At 41.6% G+C, this 22,786-nt stretch overlaps 1 protein-coding gene across 3 annotated transcripts in view; it reads left to right on the forward strand.

Annotated features, from left to right (window-relative positions):
- Positions 1-2,109: 2,109 nt before the first annotated feature.
- The window catches only part of TPK1 (thiamin pyrophosphokinase 1), a 503,356-nt gene continuing 482,679 nt past the window's right edge, over positions 2,110-22,786 (forward strand). Inside the window, exons 1-2 of one of the 3 annotated variants that reach the window (XM_054019153.1) lie at positions 2,110-2,551; positions 3,267-3,323. In XM_054019153.1, coding sequence (XP_053875128.1) covers positions 3,281-3,323 — 43 coding nt within the window. In that variant the 5' untranslated portion in view covers positions 2,110-2,551; positions 3,267-3,280. Of the gene's footprint in view, positions 2,552-3,263; positions 3,324-22,786 lie in introns of all 3 variants that reach the window. The other 2 variants (XM_054019152.1, XM_054019151.1) reach the window with 2 other exon arrangements.

The raw sequence follows: 22,786 nt of genomic DNA on the forward strand, positions 1-22,786 counted from the left end.
ACCAGCTCTAGTAGCATCAATATGAAATATCAGCTAAATCAGACACCAACCTAAAAGATGGCAACTAAAAGCCACATTTTCAGGGCCTCAAAGAACAATGACAGAACCATCCAGAACCTTTTAAAAGTTAAATTTAAAGAGATATTGTCAGATACTTTAGGCCTCATGCTGTTTGTTTGTTTCTTTGTTTTTCTGTTATATATTTTGCATACATTTACAAAACCCAATCTTAAATGGAAACAGGTTCCATGACTTTCTTAAATATAAATGAAAATATGCTTATTTGGATTTAAAGATCATCCGTCTGTATTGTGAGTGCAGGGAAACTAGAAAGTGAAACTGACTAGGAACAAAAACCTTTTATGTGAAGTCTAGTTTCATGATCCAATTCAAAAGCATTGAAAAAAGTAAGCCTCAGAAAGGATACAGTAATCCAGGCCCTGATCGTGCAATCTGAGCTGCATGAGTGCACCTTTATGCCTGCATAGAATCACCCTGAAGACAATTAACTTCCACACGGATGCAGGAGTCTAGTTATAGAATTGCAACCTTAGGCCCCAGATTCTTTTAGTTTTAATAATTTAGGATGATAGTTCTTATTTGTATGTTGACTGCACAATCATATAAAAAATCCTAAGCCAAAATGTTTCTAACAGGTGTTGGGTTTTTTTTGTGTGATTAAGCATGATGGTTTCTCTCATTTGCTTCATGCAACACCTCCATTTGTTTGGAAAAGTTAATAGAAAGGAAGGTTTTTTTTTTGTTTTTGTTTAAAAAAACACCTTCAGATTTTAAATTGATTTTTATTAGCATTTTATTAGCCATTATATAATCACTTGTTATACCAACAGGTACACATCTGAAGTTATCTTAATATATTCAGCTTTACATCTCAGAGTAACACAGACCTACAACATTCTTTATTATTAATTTAAGCACTGATCATCTGTAAGCCTGTGCAGAGTCAGGCTCTTTATTAATTAAACACACACTTTCTACTGGCTATAGGCCCTCAACCAAAGCCTACCAAAATCAGTTAAAGCCCTTCCATAGATTTCCATGCACTTCAAATCAGGCCCAAAGAGTATACCACCCCAAATAGTCCTATTGGGGTAGGATGGCGGCTCTAGTGGGATAAAGTACTCAATTGGGACCTTAGATCTGGGATAAATTCTCAGATCAGCCACAACCCTCCTGTGTGACCTTGGGCAGGTCACTTAATCTACCCAGTGCCTCTGATCCCAATCTCTAAAATGGAGGTAGTACTTTCCTGTCTCACATTCTAAAGAAAGAAGTCCATTCTAAACATTCTAAAGAAAGAGAGACATTCTAAAGAAAGAAGTTCATTAATGACTGTAACATTCAAATACTACAGTGATGACAGCAATATAAGTACTTAAATTGAAGTCAATGGACCATGCCTTATAGTGTTTGCAGAATCAAACTCAGACAATTTTTGTCCCAGAGATCTTGCAATCTGTTACCCCAGAACTGTACTTCCTCACATCTTAATACAATGCTTTTAAAACTGTTTGCAGTCCTCCAACTTTATTTAATATATATTTTTTTCAAAATATCACTCTGCCCAAATCTAGTTCAAGAGAAATAAAAAACGAATAGGCTCTCCCACAATTTTTTCTTACCAAGTTGTTTTTTGTTACACACATCCACTAATGACACTAACTGAAAAAATATAAAATATTCAAACATCAGCAAAAGCTTTTTTTGTATTATTTGCAACTCTTTTTCTGCACCTATTTCTTCTGTACTTTTGGTTTGCTGGCAGGGGTTGTGGTGGAAAGCTGGTCTGACTTGCTTTTACAAGGAGCAGCATAACTGGGTCATTGCCACTCTCCTCAGCATGCTGTTCTCATATATCCTACACTATTATAGGTAATGCAAGGAAATCTGAGTTGTCTTTGCTATTAAAGCACCCCTTTTCTTTTTGTAGCTGTTGTCCTCTTGCTGACTTTCCTTACAGATTGATTGTAGAGCTTAATATTTTTCCTTGAAAGATAAGTCTCCCATTCTCCCATCGCCCCTCCCCCCGCAAAGACAAAAATATAACATTTTCAAGCCAGTGCAAATTACTAGTGCCCCACGTGGGGTTAGTAAAGCATTCGTGCAAGAGGACAGAGCCTAAATAAAAAAGAGCTGCCATCTCTCTCTCTTTTTACAGCTTAGCCGGGTGGGCCAAAAGTCTCAGAGGTGGGTGAGTGCCTGAAGTCAGGCATCTAAAATGCACAGCCCAGGAATGATCTCGCAGGGGCTGGGCACCTGCAGCTCCCATTGGAGTCAGCATCAGAGAAAGGTGCTCAGCCTGCGAGGACATCTGCAGTTGCACTCCCTGCCCATGTCCTGCATGGGCTGGGCACGCTCCCTCTCGCTCTTCCTGCTGCAGCCGTTCTAAATCGATCGCGGAGCAACGGATCAGGGCCGGAATCGATGCCATGGTCGTTCCTCCCCGTCCCTTGTCCTCGCCTCTCCCCAGGACACCTGCACGCGCCCGTCCTAGCGCCAGGCCCCGCAGCAGCAGGGAACGGAGTCTCAGGTACCCCGGCGCGAGCGCCCCGCTCCCAGCCCCTTCCCGTGCTTGGTGCAGGGGGCGCTGCACGGTCAGCTGCTACTTCTGCTTCCTAGGCTGAAACTCACGTGCTCAGCAGCCTCTGCTATTGCTGCCGCCGCCAAGGCGCCTCTTGTCACCCTTTGCTTCCCTGGGGGTTGGGGGGAGACCTACTCCCCCCCCAGTGGGGTACAGGCTCCTAGGGGAGAAAGCCCCCTCACACCTCTGCCTTCTCTTCTGCCTTTCAGATCTAAACGTGGAGTCCCCTCCCAGTTTGCTAGCCGAGTTTGCAGCTAAAAGCAGCTGTTTCAGCTCAGCAACTAGAGGATGCTCGTGATTCCTGCTTCCCTGTTCCTACCCCTCTCTGCGTTGGCTTTAAGTGCTGGCGCCGTGTGGCGAAATGTATCAGGTCTTGGCAAGAGCCAAATGTGCCTGTGGCTTAATGCCCCTCTCCTATTGAAACGGGCTCGCCCTGGGTGCTGCCAGTTACCCGCAACTCAGCCTACAACGCTTTTAAAGCTGTTTATTTCTTTGGAAAACAAACCTTGGTCTGTACATTTCCTCTGCTCAGAGTAAACTTGAACTGTGCTTTTTCAAGAATATGCCAATAAAATAAGCGAGGTTTAATGGACAGCTGAGGTTTGCAAGAACTTGGAATCTTTTTAACCTGCCGTTTTCTGTGTGCTTTGTTTTTTAAAAGCAGAAAGTTAATAAGCTATGGAGCACGTGTTTACTCCGCTGGAATGTCTGCTTCCCACTGGTATTGTATCTCTTTTTACTATTTAAATCTCTCTCAAGAGTCTTTACCCTGCAAATAAGTATTTTTGTGTGCACAACATTAAGAATTGCATTCTTGGTTTGAAAGACAGCTTGATTATCATCTATTATTTTGAAAGGTTAATATATATAAGGCCTAACATTCCCCTTCATTTGTTGCTAGTAGAGCCAATTCGATGTCATTGTGATGGGAATCATTTTAATAAGAGTGTGCGCACACATGAGTTTACACTGGATTAACTATATCCCTTTCAAATCATATTCTGTTAAAGTGGTGCAGTTTAGCCAAGGCCTCAGGCTATGTTTATATTATAAAGTTGCATTGGTTTAATTTAAATTTGCTTTTAAGCCAATTTAGTTAAACCAGTGCAAATTCCTGTGTGGACACTCTTATTTCAGTATATTTCAAACTGATTCCTAATCCATTTAAACTAAATGGAAATAAGAGAAATGATTTGAACTGTAATAGTGGTCACCCAGAGATTTGCACTGGTTTAACTAAATCAGTTTAAAATGTCACCTTTAGTTGGTGAAATGTTCTTATGTAGACAAGGCCTAAAGCTGATGAGTAGGCTGGCCTGAGGCGATATGTACCCAGTCAATATGTGGATAGTTGAAATCCCTCATTATTATTGAGTTTTTTATTTTAATGGCCTCTCTAATCTTCCTGAGCATTTCACAGTCACTATCACCATCCTGGTCAGATGGTGGGTAATATGTCCCTACTGCTATATTCTTCTTCTTAGAGCATGGAATTACTATCCATAGAGACTCAATGGTACAGTTTGATTCATTTAAGATTTTTACTTCATTTGATTCTACACTTCCTTTCACATGTAGTGCCACTCCCACACCAGCGCAACCTGTTCTGTCTTTCTGATATATTTTGTACCATCTCCCCTTCCCCCACATCTCCCCTCCAACTCACACAGTGGGCCTCACCTAGTTCATCTGAATGTAAAATTACAGTGTTTTGTCTCCACTTGGATTTTGCAGCAGGATAGCTAAGGTCATCCTGTTATGGAAAACACATTTATTTTGGCAGTGAAGGCATAGCAAATGGTGATATTTAAAATGTCAGTGGCAGGCATCAGTTAATGCTCCATTGCAATGAATGGGAGGGGGAAAGTACTCAGTGGCTCTCCAGCATTTTCTGAGGCACTCTGTCTCTGCAGGCAGTATTCCATTGATTTACATTTGTTTCACATTTGGAAAGTTATTTTTGCAACCAGGTGGCCTAGCTACTTTTTTAAAAATGAAAACTTAGATTCTGCAGCACAGCTATGTGGCGTGGGGTAGATTGTATACATAACCGTTCAAGTGTGATACAGCAAATGCACAGCGCTCATAACAGTTTGTTACATTACAGTTTGTGAAATCATTTAAAAAGCAGCTCTGTTTTCTTTTTTTAAAAGATCTAGGGCCTTCTACAGTGTACCACCCTTTGTTTCCCTCCTATGGTTTGTTTATAACCTTTCCGTGTGGGTTGGTGACCTTGGTGTTGTGCCCAGATTGCCCATTGTGGGTTCTGCAGTGAGACTAGTTTTACTAAACTTTAACTACAGTGGACTTTGAGAGCTCCATACCATGCCTTTGTCTCCTTAACACTGGGGTGCTGCTGTATGCTTTAGACAGGCCTGCACCTGATTAGTACTTGGAATCTTTGGGTAGTAGGGTATGCTAGGTCCACTTACTCAGCAGTATTGCTAATGTGGAGCATTGTATGCCATAATCTACACTGGATTTCTGTTTGTTCCCACGTGTAATTCAAACTTTACGTTTTGATGTACAAAAGCCCTTTCATCTACAGCATAAACGTTGACCTTATTTAGTTTTAAGGGTGCCCCGATACAACTTCTGTCATTTCATAACTTCTGCCAGATGAGGAGGATGAAAGAGAGAGACACATCTTCCATTGCTCAAGTCCACCAGCAAGGTAGCTCCCTGGTGGCTTCCTTATCGACCCTCCTGCAGAGGGGAGGGCTCTGCATAGCAGAGAATCCACTTGCCTTGCTCTCTGTATCCTGGCCCACAAAGAGTTCCATTAAACTATTTCTCACATCATGTGGGGAGTGTGAGCCATTTGTGGGGGCTGTCTCCCTTATATCCTATTCCCCATACCCACTGTGCATTAGAACCACACCAGTTCCAGGGGTGGTAGTTTGGGCTTGGATTTGATTCCTTCAGAAGAGGATGTATTCTTTGATAGTCTCTTTACCCTTTTCATCAACTTGAATGGGCTTTGAGGTTTTATCAAGATGATTATTTTAAGTACCTCTTAAAACTTAAGTTTATATGGGCTACATTGATGTTATAGTTATTTCACTGGTGTCTGGAATCACATTGTCTCCAGTTAAATGAGCCAAAGCTGTTTCAGCTTTGAAAGAATATCGCCAGGTAACTGTCTGTAAAGCTGAAATGTCCATTTATTGCAGGTAACCCTTTGCATCCTTCCCCGCCCCCTCCATTTGAAACTAGAGTTTTTGTTCTGTTAAAGCAAGGTCACCTGTATGTCACAAGCGAGCCACAGGAGAGAATAAAGAGTGTTTTACAATTATATAGCAGTATATTTGTTTCTGTACACAGGAATTATGAAGTTATGCATTAAATTTAAGGGAAGGAGAGTAGGAGGAAGCAACAGTGTAACCTAACTGCTCTTCCATACATCCACAAGACTTTAGGTCTGGTCTAAACAACAAAGTTAGGTTGACATGAGGCGCCTTGCATCAACCGAGTTGTGCATATGTCTTAACTAAAATTTGTCTCCCAACGATGTAAGCGTCCCATTATACTGACGTAGTAACACCAGCTGCCTGAGAAGCATTGATCCATGGGTGAAATACCGAAGTCGACATAGCATGAGTGTGGATGCTACATTACTTATGTCAACCCTAATAGAACCTTGAGCAGCTGTCCTGCAATGCCCAACACTGACTGCTCTGGTCACAATTGTGAACTCCACTGTCCAGAGGTCACAGAGACTGGAAAGCCCCCCCTCCCCTGTAAAGCCCTGCACATGTTTAAAATGCCTTTCCCTGATTGTCCAGTTTGGCAAGCATATCGAGCTGCTCTCCATTCTTGCATACAACTGCTTAGCTGACCATGCTGGCCACATGCTCTCTAGCTTGGAGTAGACAGGAAATATTGGTTCTCCTGGGCCTGTGGGGAGAAGAAGCTGTGCAAGCACATCTATGGACCAGCCATAGAAACATTAGCATCTATGAGCATCTTGCACACAGAATGCAGGAGAAGGGGGTACAAGAGAGATCAGCAGCAGGGCTGCGTGAAAGTGAAGGAACTGCAGCAGGCATATCAGAAGGCCAATCTATTCTGCTGACCCCAGTGGATACTTTCAAGAAGCACGAACCACAGGTCCCTGGCCTAAACAGCAAGGAGGAGGTGGAGGAGGAAGAAGAGGAGGATGGGGGGACATGCGACCAGGGAATCTAGCTATGTCATGAGCCAGGACCTGTTTGAGACTTTACCACTGTCTAATCAGCCCTGGTTGTCAAGCGTGGGTAAGCCCAGTGCAGGGAAAGGAACCTCAGGTAAGTGTGTAATTGTATTCCCATTACAATGATGTACTGATGGCAACCCCAACTTAGCAGGACACAGCTATTGACTTTTCATTGATTTGCTCCTACTAACTAGAAGAGGTAGCGGTACAACAAAGAGAGGTAGAGTTGTTATCGGCTTTCCATTCCCTTGTAGAGTTAGGGAGCGGAGGCCATGAGGAGCAGTTTGTTTACATGTACAGGTATGTCCCTTGAATCCTCCTGAGAGATCTCAATGAAATTTTTATGGAGGTACTCTGCAGTCCTCTCCCAAAAGGTCTAGAGAGGGCTGTCTTATTTCTTCCTCAGCAGTAGGACACTTTCCCACACCAGTCAACGATAACTTCAGCAGGCACCACTGCAGTAGGCAGGTGAGCCGCACATGGGCCCAGGCAGCTTTGGGATGCCAGCAGCAGCTGTGTTCTCTATGCCTTTGTTACCTTCAGGAGTCAGATACCAGCTAAAATCACGACCACGTGTGGAAAATGGTGACAGTACTCAGTGCTGTTGCCCTATACTGTACCTATAGTTTCATGCAACTGAGCAATTCCCTCCCCATCAGTCAGTGCTCGTTTTTCAGGCGCAGAAGTGGCACTCCACCAACACACTTGAATTGGTTCTTTCTATGTGCCACGGTGATCTGTTCTTCAAGAAATCATCATGTTCCCCACTGACTTGGTTCTTTTTGTGACTCTGCAAATACCGGAGGATCATGCGTCCTGTGCTTGCAATGTTTATGACAGTAGTGCAGAGCTGAGCAGGCTCAATGCTTCTGTCAGAGATGGCGGACAGCGAGGAGGGCTATGCGGGTTTGTGGGATTTTTGAAAAAAGTGCAAAAATTGTGGGCTATAGATGGCATATTAACCAATTAAAAATAGAAACTGTTTCTGCTATCCCCTGTTTTTTGGTTCCATCTGCTTTTGGAGAAGCAGGACTTTGTACATGCTTTGTAAATAAATAAGATTACACCCAAGACAATACCAGACTTATTTCTACTCCCAACTGGACTATTCCCTGGACCCTGAAATTTGACTAGCCACTTGTCACTTAAACTTTGCTCTATAAGTGGATTATATCACCTGGAAACCCCCCCCCACCCCACCCCATAGCTTAATGTCGTGTGTAGTCAGGGGTAAACTATTTTCTGACAGAGAAAAGAATTACTATAAATCAGTAGTTCTCAACCTGCGGCCCAGTCAGCACACGGCTGCGGCTCATGTGACATCTTCAGGGCCATACAGGTAGTATTGGATGCTGCCCACAATAGTGAATAGGTTGAGAACCACTGCTGTACTTGGAAGTGATATAACATGGGAATAACAATGTTTTTAATTGACAGTTGAATTATATGAGAATTTTACCATTCAAACAAGTGAATAGAAACTTGTTTCTGCTGTTAATCTTTTTCAAAAAATGGGGTTAGGTGGGGCAAGAACATTTTTATTCATCATCCTATAACTCAAATGGGTAAAGGTAAGTTGCTAGAAGCTGGGAATGGGTGACAGGGGATGGATCGCTTTATGATTACCTGTTCTGTTCATTCCCTCTGAAGCACCTGGCACTGGCCACTGTCGGAAGACAGGATACTGGGCTAGATGGACCTTTACTCTAACCCGGTATGGCCGATCTTATGTTCTAAGTGGCTAGTCAAAGTTTGGGGTCCCGGGGATGGTCCAGTTGGGAGTAGAAATTGATATTGGAGTCTGGTATTGTCTATGATGTAATCTTATTTATTTACAAAGAATGTACGAAGTCCTGCTTCTCTAAACACAGGTGGAACCACAAAATGGGACAGCTTCTTATAGCTCTAAGCCTCTTTAGCCAGCACTAGACTCAAAACTGTCCACTAGGCTTCTTCAGGGTCTCTCCCTTCTTACAGGCTATTGCTTGGGCCTTGTGCTGGCTTTCTTCCTGCCTCTGAGTCTTCCTCAGTTTCTTGTCTGACCCCGCATCTCCCCAAACTATACTTTTTCTACACTCACCCTCCTGATCAGAAAAACGCCAAAGGAAACCCTTCTCTCACATGTTGCTAGTTTCTGGGCAGACTCCATTGTGCTCTGTTTTAGATGTGACTCCTTAAATATCTCTTACCACTAGCTTAAATGGACGGCACGTTCACACACAATTTTTAACAAGGTTTTAACTTAACCCATAAAAATGTTTTACCCAGCTCATAACAGTATAATGGCCCTGCTGAAAGGACCAGGAGTCAGTGAAGCAACCGTGCTTTCAGAAGGATATTGACTTCCTTCCTTAGTCCTGACGGTACCCTCCACAATGAGTTTTTAAAGATATATATTTTATGGTTTCACAGCAGCCTTATTATAAAATCATATACAAACTGCATACAGGTTTCAGATACAATTCCACATTTAGGCTTTGATATCTGAATATGGAAAACAATATAAGAAATTGTTTGTTTGCAAATACGAACCCAGTCTGAATAAAGTAGAAGCTGATATGAAGTAGGAACACGTGGTAAATTATTGCACAGGAAAAACTATACGAGGTGACTGGTCCAGGCTTGGAAGTCTTGGGTTCCAAAAATTACAAAACCCTCTATTCCCCCCCACCCCAAAACACACTACTTGTATTTGTGATCTGTTTTCAGCTTGTACATGTGAAGACCATTAGCCCACGTTCGGTGCAAGTTTTTGGATAGTTAAAATGTTGCACTTGATCACATTCATGTTTATTGACGCCCAAGTTTTAGACCAAAACCTAATACAAATATAATTCCTCCCTCATTCAATGAAAAACACAGTATCAGGCTGCCAAGTACGGTTGGTAATCCTCCTTCTGCTGGCTTCCAAATTTAATAAGCTGATTAGGCATGGATCTAAGAGCCGGCCTCTTGCTAACAGCATTGTTGATTGACAGCGTAGTCCAGAAAACTTTTTTCAATTGCTTGTGAAAATGTATCTCAATTTAACACACTAAAAGGAGCTTCCTTGGCAATTATTAAGGACGAAGTTCAGTTAAAATAAAAAAAAAATCTAGAAAAAGAAAAGTAGTGGCAGATCTCACCCAACACAAAATACCGCAAGAAAACAATTATCTTTACTCTGCACACAACCCACCTAGCCCTGCTGCCATAGATGAGTCCTCTCCCCACTATTCTTAACCCCATGTCCAAATAGACATAGTTTGCAGTATGCTCAAAAGGTCAAATGATCTGGACTGTTTTGGACTAAGGATCAAATGAATGTTAAAGTCAGAGAGATTATCCTTCCTACACCTCCCATCTATATCCTAAAATGGTTCTCATCACCACCATCATGGCCCAGAGCTACCACCCACCTTTAAAAAGAACAGGAGTACTTGTGGCACCTTAGAGACTAACAAATTTGTTAGAGCATAAGCTTTTGTGGGCTACAGCCCACTTCATCAGATGCATGTAGTGTAAAATACAGTAGGAAGATATATATATATATACACACATACACAGAGAACATGAAACAATGGGTGTTACCATAAAAGCTCACCTTAACTGATCACTCTCCTTATAGTGTGTATGGTAACACCCATTGTTTCATGTTCTTTTTGCGGATACAGACTAACATGGCTGCTACTCTGACACCCACCGTTAGACATCCACATCTGATTATTTTGGCCTATGTCTTTCTGTAAATTGAGAATGATGTTTAAAAAGCATCTTTGTGTTCCAGCATGTGTATGTGAATAGAGGATTCTACCCGGACAAGTGACTTCTATATTTGATGAATGCAAACAACTGTGTTAATGCATCATTAAGTTTGCATCGTTAAAAAGTTAGGAAATTGAAAAGTTAAATTTTCTTCAGCAACACTCACTCAGCTACTCTCTATATAGATAGCTACAAACAGCATTTTTGGAACGCTGTTAAATTTGTGTCTTGCCCTATACCCAGTTGCTACTGAGAGGCTCTTGCTGTCATTTCCTGGGATTGATTTTTTTTTTAAAACACCAGCAGCATTTTCTCAGTAGAGTGTCCTGCCTCTGTAACTTGTCTTCATGGATTGTCTGCTAGACTGTATATCTGGAAGGCTTCAGGGTACGATGTAAGGCATGTCTGTCACGCCACATCCTGCTGCGATTGAAATCCATGGGAATATAGTCAGTAATTTCAACGGGAGCAGGATTTTGGTCTCTTATGGTTTTATTTTTTTTTATGACTCCTCTTTGTTGTTGGGTTGTTTTTTTTTAGGATTTTCCTGGGATTTTTTACTTTTATTTTTCTTGTTTTCTCCCCCACAAATTATTTTTTTTTTGGCAGCCCCAATAGTAGTGGAATAGTTGAAAAAAAGCATGATTGTAATTTGTGTCAGAAGTACTTAGTTGCTTCTGTGATAAGAGTTGGACGCATTTCTTTTTTAAAAAGGGGTGAATATTGTTTTAGTAAAAGATGTTAATGTCATGAGTCACTAATGTGTAAGCACAGTAGGAAACTTCCTATAGAAAGAGTTAAAGGCACCACATGCTGTAACCCCAGTCACCCAAACAGTCAAGAAACAGATTGTGTGGATTAAAGCACTCTCCTTTGGATGGGCACTCCAACCTTTCCTGAGGTTTCTTTGTGTTGCCGGATGGCCACACAACAGGAGAGTTATTTTTCAGGCTCATCTTTTTGAGACCTGGTGCTCCTTGCAAGTGGTTTTGCCTAGGGGTTCTTTGGCGAAAAAAACCCCACGGCTACAATACAAGCTTCTGCTGGCATAGCTGTGTCAATGAGGGGTGTCAAGAGGAGTCATCCCTGACCAACATAGCTGTGCCAGGAAAAAGACCTTAGTTTAGATACAGTTATGCTGGCCAAACTGGGTTTTTGCCAGTATACACTGTATCCACACTAGGGGCACTTTGCTGGTGTACATAGTGTAGACATATTCTCAGGAAAAGGAAGTGTGTTAAAAAGGAGAGTTAGGGAAACAGGGCCCAAGGGAACTGCTTCTTGGCAGAGACTTGACACATGGTACTTTAGTTGAGGTTTCTGCCTTTGTGTAGTTTGTGACCATCTCTGTTCCTTTTCTATAGGACTTGAGTACACTTTTTGTAACTGAACAAATTACACTAGGTAAAAAAAACCTTGATCCTGTATCTCCGATTTCTCCTCCCATGGGAAACCAGCAAGCCCCCCAAATCAGCCACCGTTTGTTAAAATATATTTAATATGGCTTCATTATTTTTGTTGAGAGAACCATAATGTTTGAATTTCCTGACATTTTTGCTGTTAAAATTAATGGGCCTGACTTACCACCTCATTAGTCTAGTTTTAAGCTGGTGTAACTGATTTAACTGGTTTAAAACTGGAATAATGAGGCCCAACTCTGTTATCTCATCCTTGATCCAAAATTTAGATTCTGAAAAAAACAAGCTTTTACAAAACCAATAGTAATAATTCTATGAATGTTTTCCTTTACATTATAAGGGAAAAATTGTTCATAATCATACAGGCTTTTGCCTGAAATCTTTGAAATTGAAATTTTGTAGCAAGGAGAGCCCAAAAATGAAACGGATTGCAAACAAAAGCAAAACTGACTTTGTTCTTTTTTTCATTGTCTAAGTGGAGAGAAATACAAAGTAAATGAAAAGCTTAAACAGGGAAGAGTAAATTGGAATTTGAAAAATGTCATCAGGGTTAATAATCTTTAGTAATTGTTATTATTAACATTATTTCTAAATTGACACTTCCTTTAAATTCTCAGGGCCAGAATGTGCCGTTTTCCTCTCCACTCCCAGGACCTCAAGAGCAGGGCTGTAAACAGGCTGACTCCTTCTTCAACAAAGCGCATAGACCTTGAGTTAGAGCCTGATCCTGAAGTCAAGGGGAGCTCTTCCATTGATTTCAATAGGTCTAGGATCAAACCCTTAATGGCCAAACTCACCTCGTTCATGTGATTTTGTGCTGATAGTAACTCAAAAACAATAGTACAACATAAGCGTTAGCCTAAGCTTCCTGCTTGAACTTGCTTGTTTTTAGGGTTTCCCCTAGAATCTGCTTTTTCTAGCTCCCTAATGGTTCTCTTCATGTCCTGATACAAGATAGTTGTGCCCATCTCCCAGCATGACTCTTAATTCAGTGTTTTATCACTTGAGCCTGTGGGTCACTGAAAAGAAGGACCTTCTTTTCTTCACATTCTTAGTCTGCTACCCTGTAACAAGGTCACAGTTTCAATTCTTAAAATTATGGGGACTAATCCAAATCCATCCGGATAGGGTAATACTGAACTGGTTGTAATCTGGGACTGGAGGCTGCTTGATGGTAATGGCCAAAGACTTACTTTTATCTGGATTCATAGCCATGTAAGTGTGCATGTGCTGTACAAACACATAGTGAGAGAATACTGTACCCTGAAGAGCTTGCTGTCTAAACAGGCAAGTGTAATGGGGTTTGATCACCATTCTGGCACCTCCTGCTGGCTGTCTTGGGAATTAGTTCTGTGTGTTAGTGTGCCCTCTTCAGGTGGTACCTTGCTGCTATCACTCCTGCTCTAGGACCCACATCTCTCCCTGAACCACGGCATCCTCTTCAGCGACACAGCCCTCTGGCGGTGCCACACACTATGCTCCCCCCTTCTGTGGGACCTGCAGTCTGCTGTTCAGCCACTTCCCTTAGTGGCTACTGCAGCGAATTGTCTGGCCACTTCCTCGAGGCCCCAGCATCCTCTTTGCCCTTGCCTCAGCCTGCAAACCCCAGCAGCCAGCCAGGAGCTATGTCTCACTCCCCTGGTCCCGCCTCGCAGCACTGCTCTGTCCAGGGTGCTGGCAGTTCTCTCAGCCCTCCAGAGACACAGTCCTTCCTCCCTGGGCTTCCAACAGAGCCAGCCTTTGTCCTGCATCTCCCTTTTTATATGGGCCTGCTTGGCCCTGATTAGCTGCTCCCTTCAGCCATTCTCTGATTGGGTGCCTCTGGCGCAGCCTCTTTAGGGCTGCTTTTAACCCCTTTTCTGCCAGTGAGGGGCAGCCGCCCCATCACTGCAAGATAGACAGGGTGAGAAAAAGGAATATTATCCCAATTTTTACAAATGCGGAATTAATGCAAGGAGAGATCAAGTGACTTGCCCAAGATCCCACAGGAAGTCTTTGATAGAGCTGGGGGTTGAACCTAGCTCTCCTGACTCTGTCTAGGGACTTTTAACCATATGACTATCCTTCTTCTCAACATTTTGAACATGTACAATACATGTAAAAATATAAAAGCAGTAGTGATCAGTTAAGATTCCTGTAAGTAGTCAGAAGAACTGATTGCAGCAATAAGACATTGTGCATATAGTGCTGAATTTACTGCCAGTTATTGTGAGATATCAGAAAACTTTTTATATTATTTCCATAGTTAGTATCCTTATTTATCTATAAATAATTGTAAATTCCATGAGGGGGAAGAAAAAGCCCTCTAGAATTGTAGAAAGCAAGAGAAATAGTTATGCTGAACGTGTATAACCATTATGCCAAACTATTCAGTTTCTCACCCAAATTTACATGTACTGAATAAATTTACTGAATAAATAGCCAGTCTCATTTGAGAACAAAGCTGGAACTGAATAAATGTAAAGGGTTCAGAGCGCTAACAAAACAACTGAAATCTAAAGTAGTGCAGTCACACAGCCTACATGATGTAAATGAGAACAGGAGAGAAGAAATGTAAATTTAGGTGGCAAAATGAAGAGCTGGAATGTTTTGTATGACTGTACAAATATTTTAAGATTTGTAGTCTGAATGTTGTTGTTGCCCTGGGGTACCTTTGCATTAGTTTTTCACCCTGTCACAGGGCATTCCCTCAGCTACTCCATTGTGCCACACCGTCTAACCTATTTCTGTCACCTAATGGTCATAAACTTGCCCAGGCTCTTTTCCTTTCACCATATGTATCTTTTATGCCTGTGGACTTTTACACACTGAACGTGCCACAAGCATCGTGTAGCAGGAGCTTTCTATGCAGCCTCTCTCCGCAGCACAGCTCACCTTCTGAGCTTCCCCTCTGAGTGCTCCTTGCTTCCTGTCTTACTTGCATCCACCCAGTTACTGCCAATTACATCATTAGCCCAGTGATTATCACCCACGTACTCATAATAAACCAACAAAAAGTATTAACTTGCTCCTGTAGCCTTTTCTGGGCTGCAGTAAGTTCAGTGACCAGGATGCTACTAATAGTACTCTCATTCCCTTTCCGTTCCCATCTGCATGGTTAATCTTTGCAGGAGAATATGTATGTTGTGCACAAAGCATTGGTTAAAAAAAATGTAAAATCGGAGTCCAATTGTTTGTCCAGTGGGGAAAGCTGCAGAAGGCAAAGAAGTGGGAAGAACCCTCATGCATGAAAAAGGTTTGCAGGATCAAGCCTTGCATTAGATCATTCTGCTGTCTGAATTTGGATTTTTAAGACTTAGAGTGTCAATACATTTTAACTTGCTTTGTCCAAACATGATTTCTAACAGAGTTAATCACAGAGATGAAACTAAAGGTATGTAAATATAGGAATTACTGAGACTGTGTCTGAGGCTCCATGTGATCAAAGTAAAGGGTGAGATATGGGAGAGGATGGGGTGTACGGTGAGGTGCACTAGATGGCAAAATCTCCTGAGGTAAATTCACTTTAGCACTGCTATTACTGATATTCAGCATTTATGTAACAGATCTGCATACATTAGATAGAGTATCTAGAGCAGTGGCTCAACCTTTCCAGACTAGTGTACCCCTTTCAAGAGTCTGATTTGACTTGTGTTCCCCACGTTTCAGACAAAAAATACAAAGGTGGCACAGCACACTATTACTGAAAAATTGCTCACTTTCTCATTTTTACCATATCATTATAAAATAAATCAGTTGGAATATAAATATTGTACTTACATTTCAGTGAATAGTATATAGAACAGTATAAACAAGTCATTGTCTGTATGAAATTTTAGTTTCTACTGACTTCATTAGGGCTTTTTATGTAGCCTGTTGTAAAACTAGGCAACTATCTAGATGAGTTGATGTACCCCCTGGAAGACCTCTGACATGTACCTCTGGTTGAGAACCACTGATCTAGAGTGAGTAAACGCTTTGCAGGAGAGTGTTAGATAATGGACTTCTGATTCATGGGTTCTATTATGCATATGTTAGTTATAATACAAAGATTCATTTATAACAGAGTGCCAGCAAAGTTGCTTGTAAAGAGTCTGACTGTGCTTTTCTGGGACATCCTCTCTAGATTCCTAAATGGGACTTTGAGCAAATAGAGAAAAAAAACATCCTTAACAAAATCCTTCCCAAAGTTTACACTTATCCTAGTGCATCCTAGGATGGGACTTAGAGGGTGAAAACTGGGAAAACGAGCTAGGATGTTACCCTGAGAGTTTACAGTGTGAATGAATATTTCCATGGCACAGACATAGTCAATACTGCTTATATAATAATGTACCGCTTTAAGAAGTCATCGTGTCTTGATTTAAGGGGCTCCCAGTGAGCTGGGACATAAGTCATCTGTAAGATCTGCCTTTGTGAATCATTTTATCCATAAACGAAACTGTACAAGGGAGAGTGAGTAAGATGAATGGTTGGCCTCTACTTAGCTTAAGGTCATAATTGGTGGCAGCACAAAGCAGTATTTGAAGGGAGGTACGTGATGGACTTCTGTCCCATGGAAAATTCTTATGAATTAGGTGTGGTTTGAAAACAGGTGAGTCAACCTCATCTCAGAATATTCATATTTGGGTTTTTTGTTGCTTTTTCCTTCCTTTCCTTTTTTAAATAAACAAAAACAAACCAAAAAAAAACCTTATCTACTAAATGTAACAAAAAGACGATTGTTATTAGAAATGGGTTATGCCCCTATAACGGTTTCCCTAATATTGTGCATCAAGAGGCATTTCTGCTTACACCATCAATTGTATCTCACCTTCTGTTTGTAAGTATAACTCCTAAGTAGGTGTGGCAAATGTTAATGGTTGTCCCAAAAATGGGGCTATGGCTACACTATGGAGCTTACAGTGTGGATGCCTTAAGCCGATTGGAGAGAGCTCTCCCATCAACTTAATTACCCTAGCCCCCGGGATTGGCAGCCTGAGTCACATAACTTATATCGACCTAAGCAGTAGTGGAAACATAACCTAATACACAACCGGAAGGAGAGAGAGAGCTCTTTCAGAACTGCTATATACCATGAAGCTATCACACATTTTTGGAGTAGCCAGAATTATAGGCGATTTTACTGGGGAGGGGAAGCAAAGCCTCTTTCCTGGCACCTTTACAGACGGATGTACATGAATGTAGAGGACAAGGGATAATGTCAGAGAACAGAATTTAAACAAAAATGAAAGGTTGTAGAAATGAATACAGGCAACATTTAAGTGATATGAGGAATGGTATTAATTTGCTGGATGGCAAAGGCCAAAATTTTTTTCTTAAAAAAAAAAAAAAAAAAAAACAGCTAAAAGGACAAAAAAAGACATTTTGTTCTTTGTGGGGTATATAGAACTAGCTTTCCTAATTATTTTTGACATTTTGTCATTCGTGCTATGAGCTTCCTCAGAGGATAGAAGTAAATAGCTAGTCTCCTATGAGAGCAAAGCATGAACTGAATGCATTTAAGGTCTGAAATGTGCTAGCATAGGCACCAGATCCTAAAATAATGCTGTCATGTTTCCAAAATAAGACAGTTGGGAGCAATAGGAGATGTACAGTGTAGCTAGGGCGCAGATAGAGTAGTTCCACTGAATTTGATACATGCAAATTTTTCAAGGTGAAGTTTTGGAGGGAAAAAAATGGATGTCAGTGGTCATGAAGATGCAGGAAAGGATTATGTCTCTAGCTAGAGGTAGCTGAGGAAAATGAACTTGCAAAAAGCCAGCAGAGCGGTGGTCAGGGGCTTCTGATCAATAATATGTGCCATCAAATAGTGACAAATATCATGACATGACAGATAAGTGGGTAAAGCAGCAAGAGGGAAGTTCAAGAGCATGAATCTGGATCATTTTGTAACCTGTCAGTTAATGTTTCAGCACGTTTAGCCACTGTTCCATTGAATGTATATAAGACTTTGATTTGTATTAAACTTTAGGCCCCAGTGTTGAAATAAGCTGCACAAAGACCTCTAGGTCTGCATAGAACACTTCACCTAGGGTTCCATGTGGACACAGGATTTTTCCATTGCCATTTATTTTTAAATATTCAGGTGAATTTTAAATTTCCCACTAAATTCATCAGTTTGGCTCTTCAGCTCTTGAAGTAATCCCTTATCCTGTGTGATAGTGATGACATAACTCTATTGTAGATTATAACATCTGCTTCCACCCCTTTGAATGTCACCATGAGGAGCAAGGCAAATTAATTTTTTTGTATTAAGGTTGAACAGACGTGATGTGGAAAAACAGCAATTCCACCAAAGTTCTTTTTTATTTCAAGCCAATCTGTTGTGCATTTTGTTTTGGCTGCTGCTGTCTGGTCATGATGCAGCAGAGTTGTTGGACAAAAATCACAAGAAGAAAACTAGTTTAGGGGATTACATACTATTATGGTGAAAGGCTCAACTTCTTTGCTGTGACCTGTCAGACTTTAACTGATAGTTGTGTTGATGGTGCACAGCATGGAATAGAATGCAACTGACCACAACTGGATTGATCCAGTTACAGTAAAAGTGATAGATAAATGTTTGGAAACTCATATCGAATTAGAAATTCATTTTTATACAGCAGAATCATAATAACAATTTTGTTTATATACTGATGCAGCATGGTCTGATGGATGATACTGGGTGTCAAGTGTACTTTCCATACTCTACCACTGTATTGCTGTGTGAACTTGAGCAACTCATTTAGGGTACATATACACTGTAAATGAAGGTGTAATTATAGCACAGGTAAGAATAGTAGTGAAGGCATAGTGGCACTTACGAGCATGAGCTCCCTGCCCCAGTACAGCCCACTGGGGACCCTGGGTACGTATTTGAGTTGTGGGCCTGTGCTGAAGTCTGTGCTGCCATGTCTTCACTGCTATTGTTACCTACACTAGCTGGATTAAAGCTGGCATGGGTCTGTGTACCTGTGTTACAATCACACCTTTTCTGTGCATCAGTTGCCCCATAGGCAAAGTGTATTTTATCCACCTTTGTAAATGTATTGGAGATGTTTGGATGAAAAGCTAGATATTATTATTATTATTAGTAGTAGTATTATTAGTAGAAGTAGTAGTAGTAAATTAATAGTATAATTATGAATATGAGTGTTATTCTGTGGCATTTAAAACATCCCTGTAGTATTAGAACATTGCTAATTCGAAGTGACTGATAAAAAATTCTACAGCAGTCATGGACCAAAAAAAAAAAAGACTTTATTCAACATTGAATTGAAAACACTGAAATTGCAGTATGTGGTATTGAAGAGCATGAGTTTTAAACATATGAAGATAGTCACATACATAAAGCCTGGGAGAAGCTGAGCACTAGCAACTCCTATTAAAGTCAGTGGGAGATATGGGCGCACAGTATCTCTAAGGATCAGGTGCCAAGTCTGGGAATAATCAGGACCTTTAATAACCTTACGTTTTTTGTGCCTAGTTGAATGTGAACCAATGCAGTGATAGCTTAGCCTAACACAGCACACCTTACAAGGGTACAAACTTCTATGTAAAATGGGTGTTGACTCTGAAGACTAACAACAAACATTTACATGACCCTATTATAAATGTTGATTATTTTTTGGCAGAAACATCCAACTACTTTTAAGACGGAGTGGAGTTGGGATTGTGGATGGAGTTTCACTAGTGTATCACCCGTTATTTTCCTCCTCTTATGCAGCCTCCTTCCTCTGTGTCCTCTGTTAAACCTGGCATTTAATTTCCTTAAAAAGAAAGCCAAAGAGCTGGAAAGTTGTAGTTCTCACTCCTAGGTACGCGTTATTAACATGTGCAAGAGAGCAGATGTGATTGGGTTAATTCACACATGTAAAATGGGAATTATTTTGTCAGGCGGTATCTTTATAAAATTTCAGTAGGAACACATTAGGTCCCGTGGCTTTTTTTGTTTGCCAGGAACTTGATGGCTTCCCCAATCTTGCCTGATTTAATTTCTGATTCCAAAACTGTGATTTCTTCATCAGATGATATGGGGATTATGAAGTCCACTTCTATTCTACAAAGTGGTTATTTGAAAACAGAACCACCTTCTTACTGAATAAATCTGGTCCCTTTGTGAGTATTCAGAGTCATACCTGCTTTCTTTGAGAAACAAAAATAGCCTACTAGCTAACCCTTTAGGCCCAGCATAGAAGACACTCTCTTAACTTAAATTGTGTTCCCTCTTGGTGTCCTCAATAGAACTGTTTGCCAAATTTCAAACATTGTACTTCTGTGTACAGCCAGAGAACTCAGTGAGCAGAGCCCTTTGTTATTAGTAAAGGCAAAATAATACACACTAAAATGAAAACCAGAGGATAAAACAAAATGCTGCTATGGCGGGAGTGGGTGGCCAAACCTGAATGAGTGGCGCTGTGATCTAGTGAGCTGAGTGGTAGCACTGTTCAGGTTTGGCTTGCTCCCCTTGTCATGACGGGGAATGGGTGGCCCAAACACTTGTGAGAGATATTGTGACCCAGAGCAAGGTTTGCAGTACTGCTCAGGTTTGACCTACCTGCCCTGATCATGAGGTGGGGCAGGTCAAATCTGAGTGGCGAAGTGACTTTGTGTGCTGGATCATAATGCCTGGAGAAGGCAGCCAGGGTCCAGCTGTGCGGGACAGGAGCCGCCAGTGTGGGGTGGGCTCACTTGTCAGCCCTCTCCACCCCAGGACCTCCCCTCCTCACTGGGTCAGGCTCTCTTTGCAGACCCTCCATTCTCTCCTCACCAAGAATTTTTCAGGAATCTACCGTAATTTCATTTAGTTTAGTTTATCACATTGGGGAGAGGTAAAATGAAATTTCTGAAAAAGAAAAAAAAAAAAGATTTTCACAGGGCTGTACCAATTAGTTTACAGAGGAGTTATGTAGGGTATAATTTGAAGAAATGGGGTTATGTAGGTATACCATCGTTTGGCCAATAACATCTTTGATGGTGCTTGGGGAGGAAAGAAACCAGTTTGACGTTCAGATCCCAAGGGGTAGTTTGCAAAATTTGGCCTCATCTATATGAGAAAATTGCACTGTCTTAACTAAAGGTGTGATTTTAAATTAATGTAATTAAAACTGGTGTAAACCCCTGTGTGGATACTCTGATTTCTGTTTGAGAGTGGCTTATTTTGCTTTAGCTTAAATAGATTCCTAATAGAGTTAAGCTAATCTGAAATGAGCCTGGTTTAAACTGAAATCTGAGTCTCTGTGCAGCTATTTGTACTTGTTTAACTACCCCTGTTTAAAAATCACTACTTCACTTAAATCAATTAACTTCCTCATGTAGACAAGACCTTGTGTGTGCAAAAAAACCCTTTAATTTTGTAAACTTGGCGTATTTAATATGGAGATCACTGAGCAACCCCAAACCTCATTGTGGCCTGGTGGATGCAGCACCCTACTGGGACTCAGGAGACCTGGGTTCTATTTGCAGCTCTGCCACTGGCTTGCTGGGTGACCTGGGGCAAGTCACTTCACCTCTGTCTCAGTTTCACCATCTGTAAAATAGGGATAAAGATACTGACATCCTTGGTAAAGTGCTTGAGATCCATGAATGAAAACTACTATACAAGCTGTAGGTATTATTATTAAATAATTATTTTAAGTCATATTTCAGATTAGAATTTTACCCAGTTATCCCTGGGTTGAGCCCAATAACATGGGTTAGACTAAAGCATGTTTTTTCAGTCCTCAGGAGACTAAATTTTTGTTGTGTGGAACAGGTGGAGAACAGGAGAGACCAAGGTGCCACCGAAATTCAAGGCCCCTACAATGACATGGAGTTAATAAAGTGGGATATGCCTGGATGATCCTAGAAGGTCATCTACGCTTTGTGTTGCAGACAAAGGTTAAAAACTGCCAAGGTCCCTGCCAGTCTGACCTGGGGGAAAATTTCTTCACAGGCCAAAATTTGGCACTGAATTGGACCATAAGCATGTGAGCAAGACACCCCAGCCAGGTGTCTAAAAATCAGGATTCTCTACACCAGCTCAGGGCAGTGGTCCACCCCTCATCCCATCCCCTTTCCAGTTGTGGCCAATTCCTGAGGCTTCAGAGGAAGATGGAAAGGAAAACAAAAAAACCCAGAATACATCTATCCAACTGTGCATCAGGAGAGCAAAATCCTTTTGGACCCCTGCAATTACAGTTTTTGTCTTAATGCAGAGCTGCAAGGATTGTGAGTAAGCTGAGGACAATGTACAGCTTTCAATTCTTTCTATGGCCCAGGAAGGGAGAGAATGGAACAGCGGTGTTTGTAGACCTCAAGATCAGAAGGCACTGACCACAACCTTCCAGTCTGCCACACCCCCACATACATACACATAGGCTGTAGAATTTTTCCCAGAAGCTGGATTAAAATATGTCTTTTAGAAAGATCCGGAATCTCAATTTGAAGACTCCAAGCAGGGGAAAGTCCACCACATCCTCTGATAAGCTGTTCCAATGTTTAATTACCCTGACTGGTAGGAAATTGCATCTTATTTCAAGGTTGAATACATCTAGGGTTGGCAGGTGTCCGGTTTTTGACCAAAACATATGGTTGAAAAGGGACCCTGGCAGCTCCAGTCAGCACTGATGACTGGGCGGTTAAAAGTCCGGTAGGCGGTGCAGTGGGGCTGGCAGGCTCCTCTTGCCCGGCTTTGCACAGCTCCTGGGAAGTGGCCACCATGTCCCTCCAGCTCCTAGGCAGAGGGGCAGCCGTGGGGACTCTGTGCACTGCCCCTCCCCGAGCTCAGGCTCCGTAGCTCCCATTGGCTGGAAACTGCAGCCAATGGGAGCCGTGAGAGTGGCACCTGTAGACTGGGTGGCATGTGGAGGCCCCTGGCTGCCCTTC

This window comes from Malaclemys terrapin, chromosome 2 (genome assembly GCF_027887155.1).
Source record: "Malaclemys terrapin pileata isolate rMalTer1 chromosome 2, rMalTer1.hap1, whole genome shotgun sequence".
NCBI classification, from domain to species: domain Eukaryota; kingdom Metazoa; phylum Chordata; order Testudines; family Emydidae; genus Malaclemys; species Malaclemys terrapin.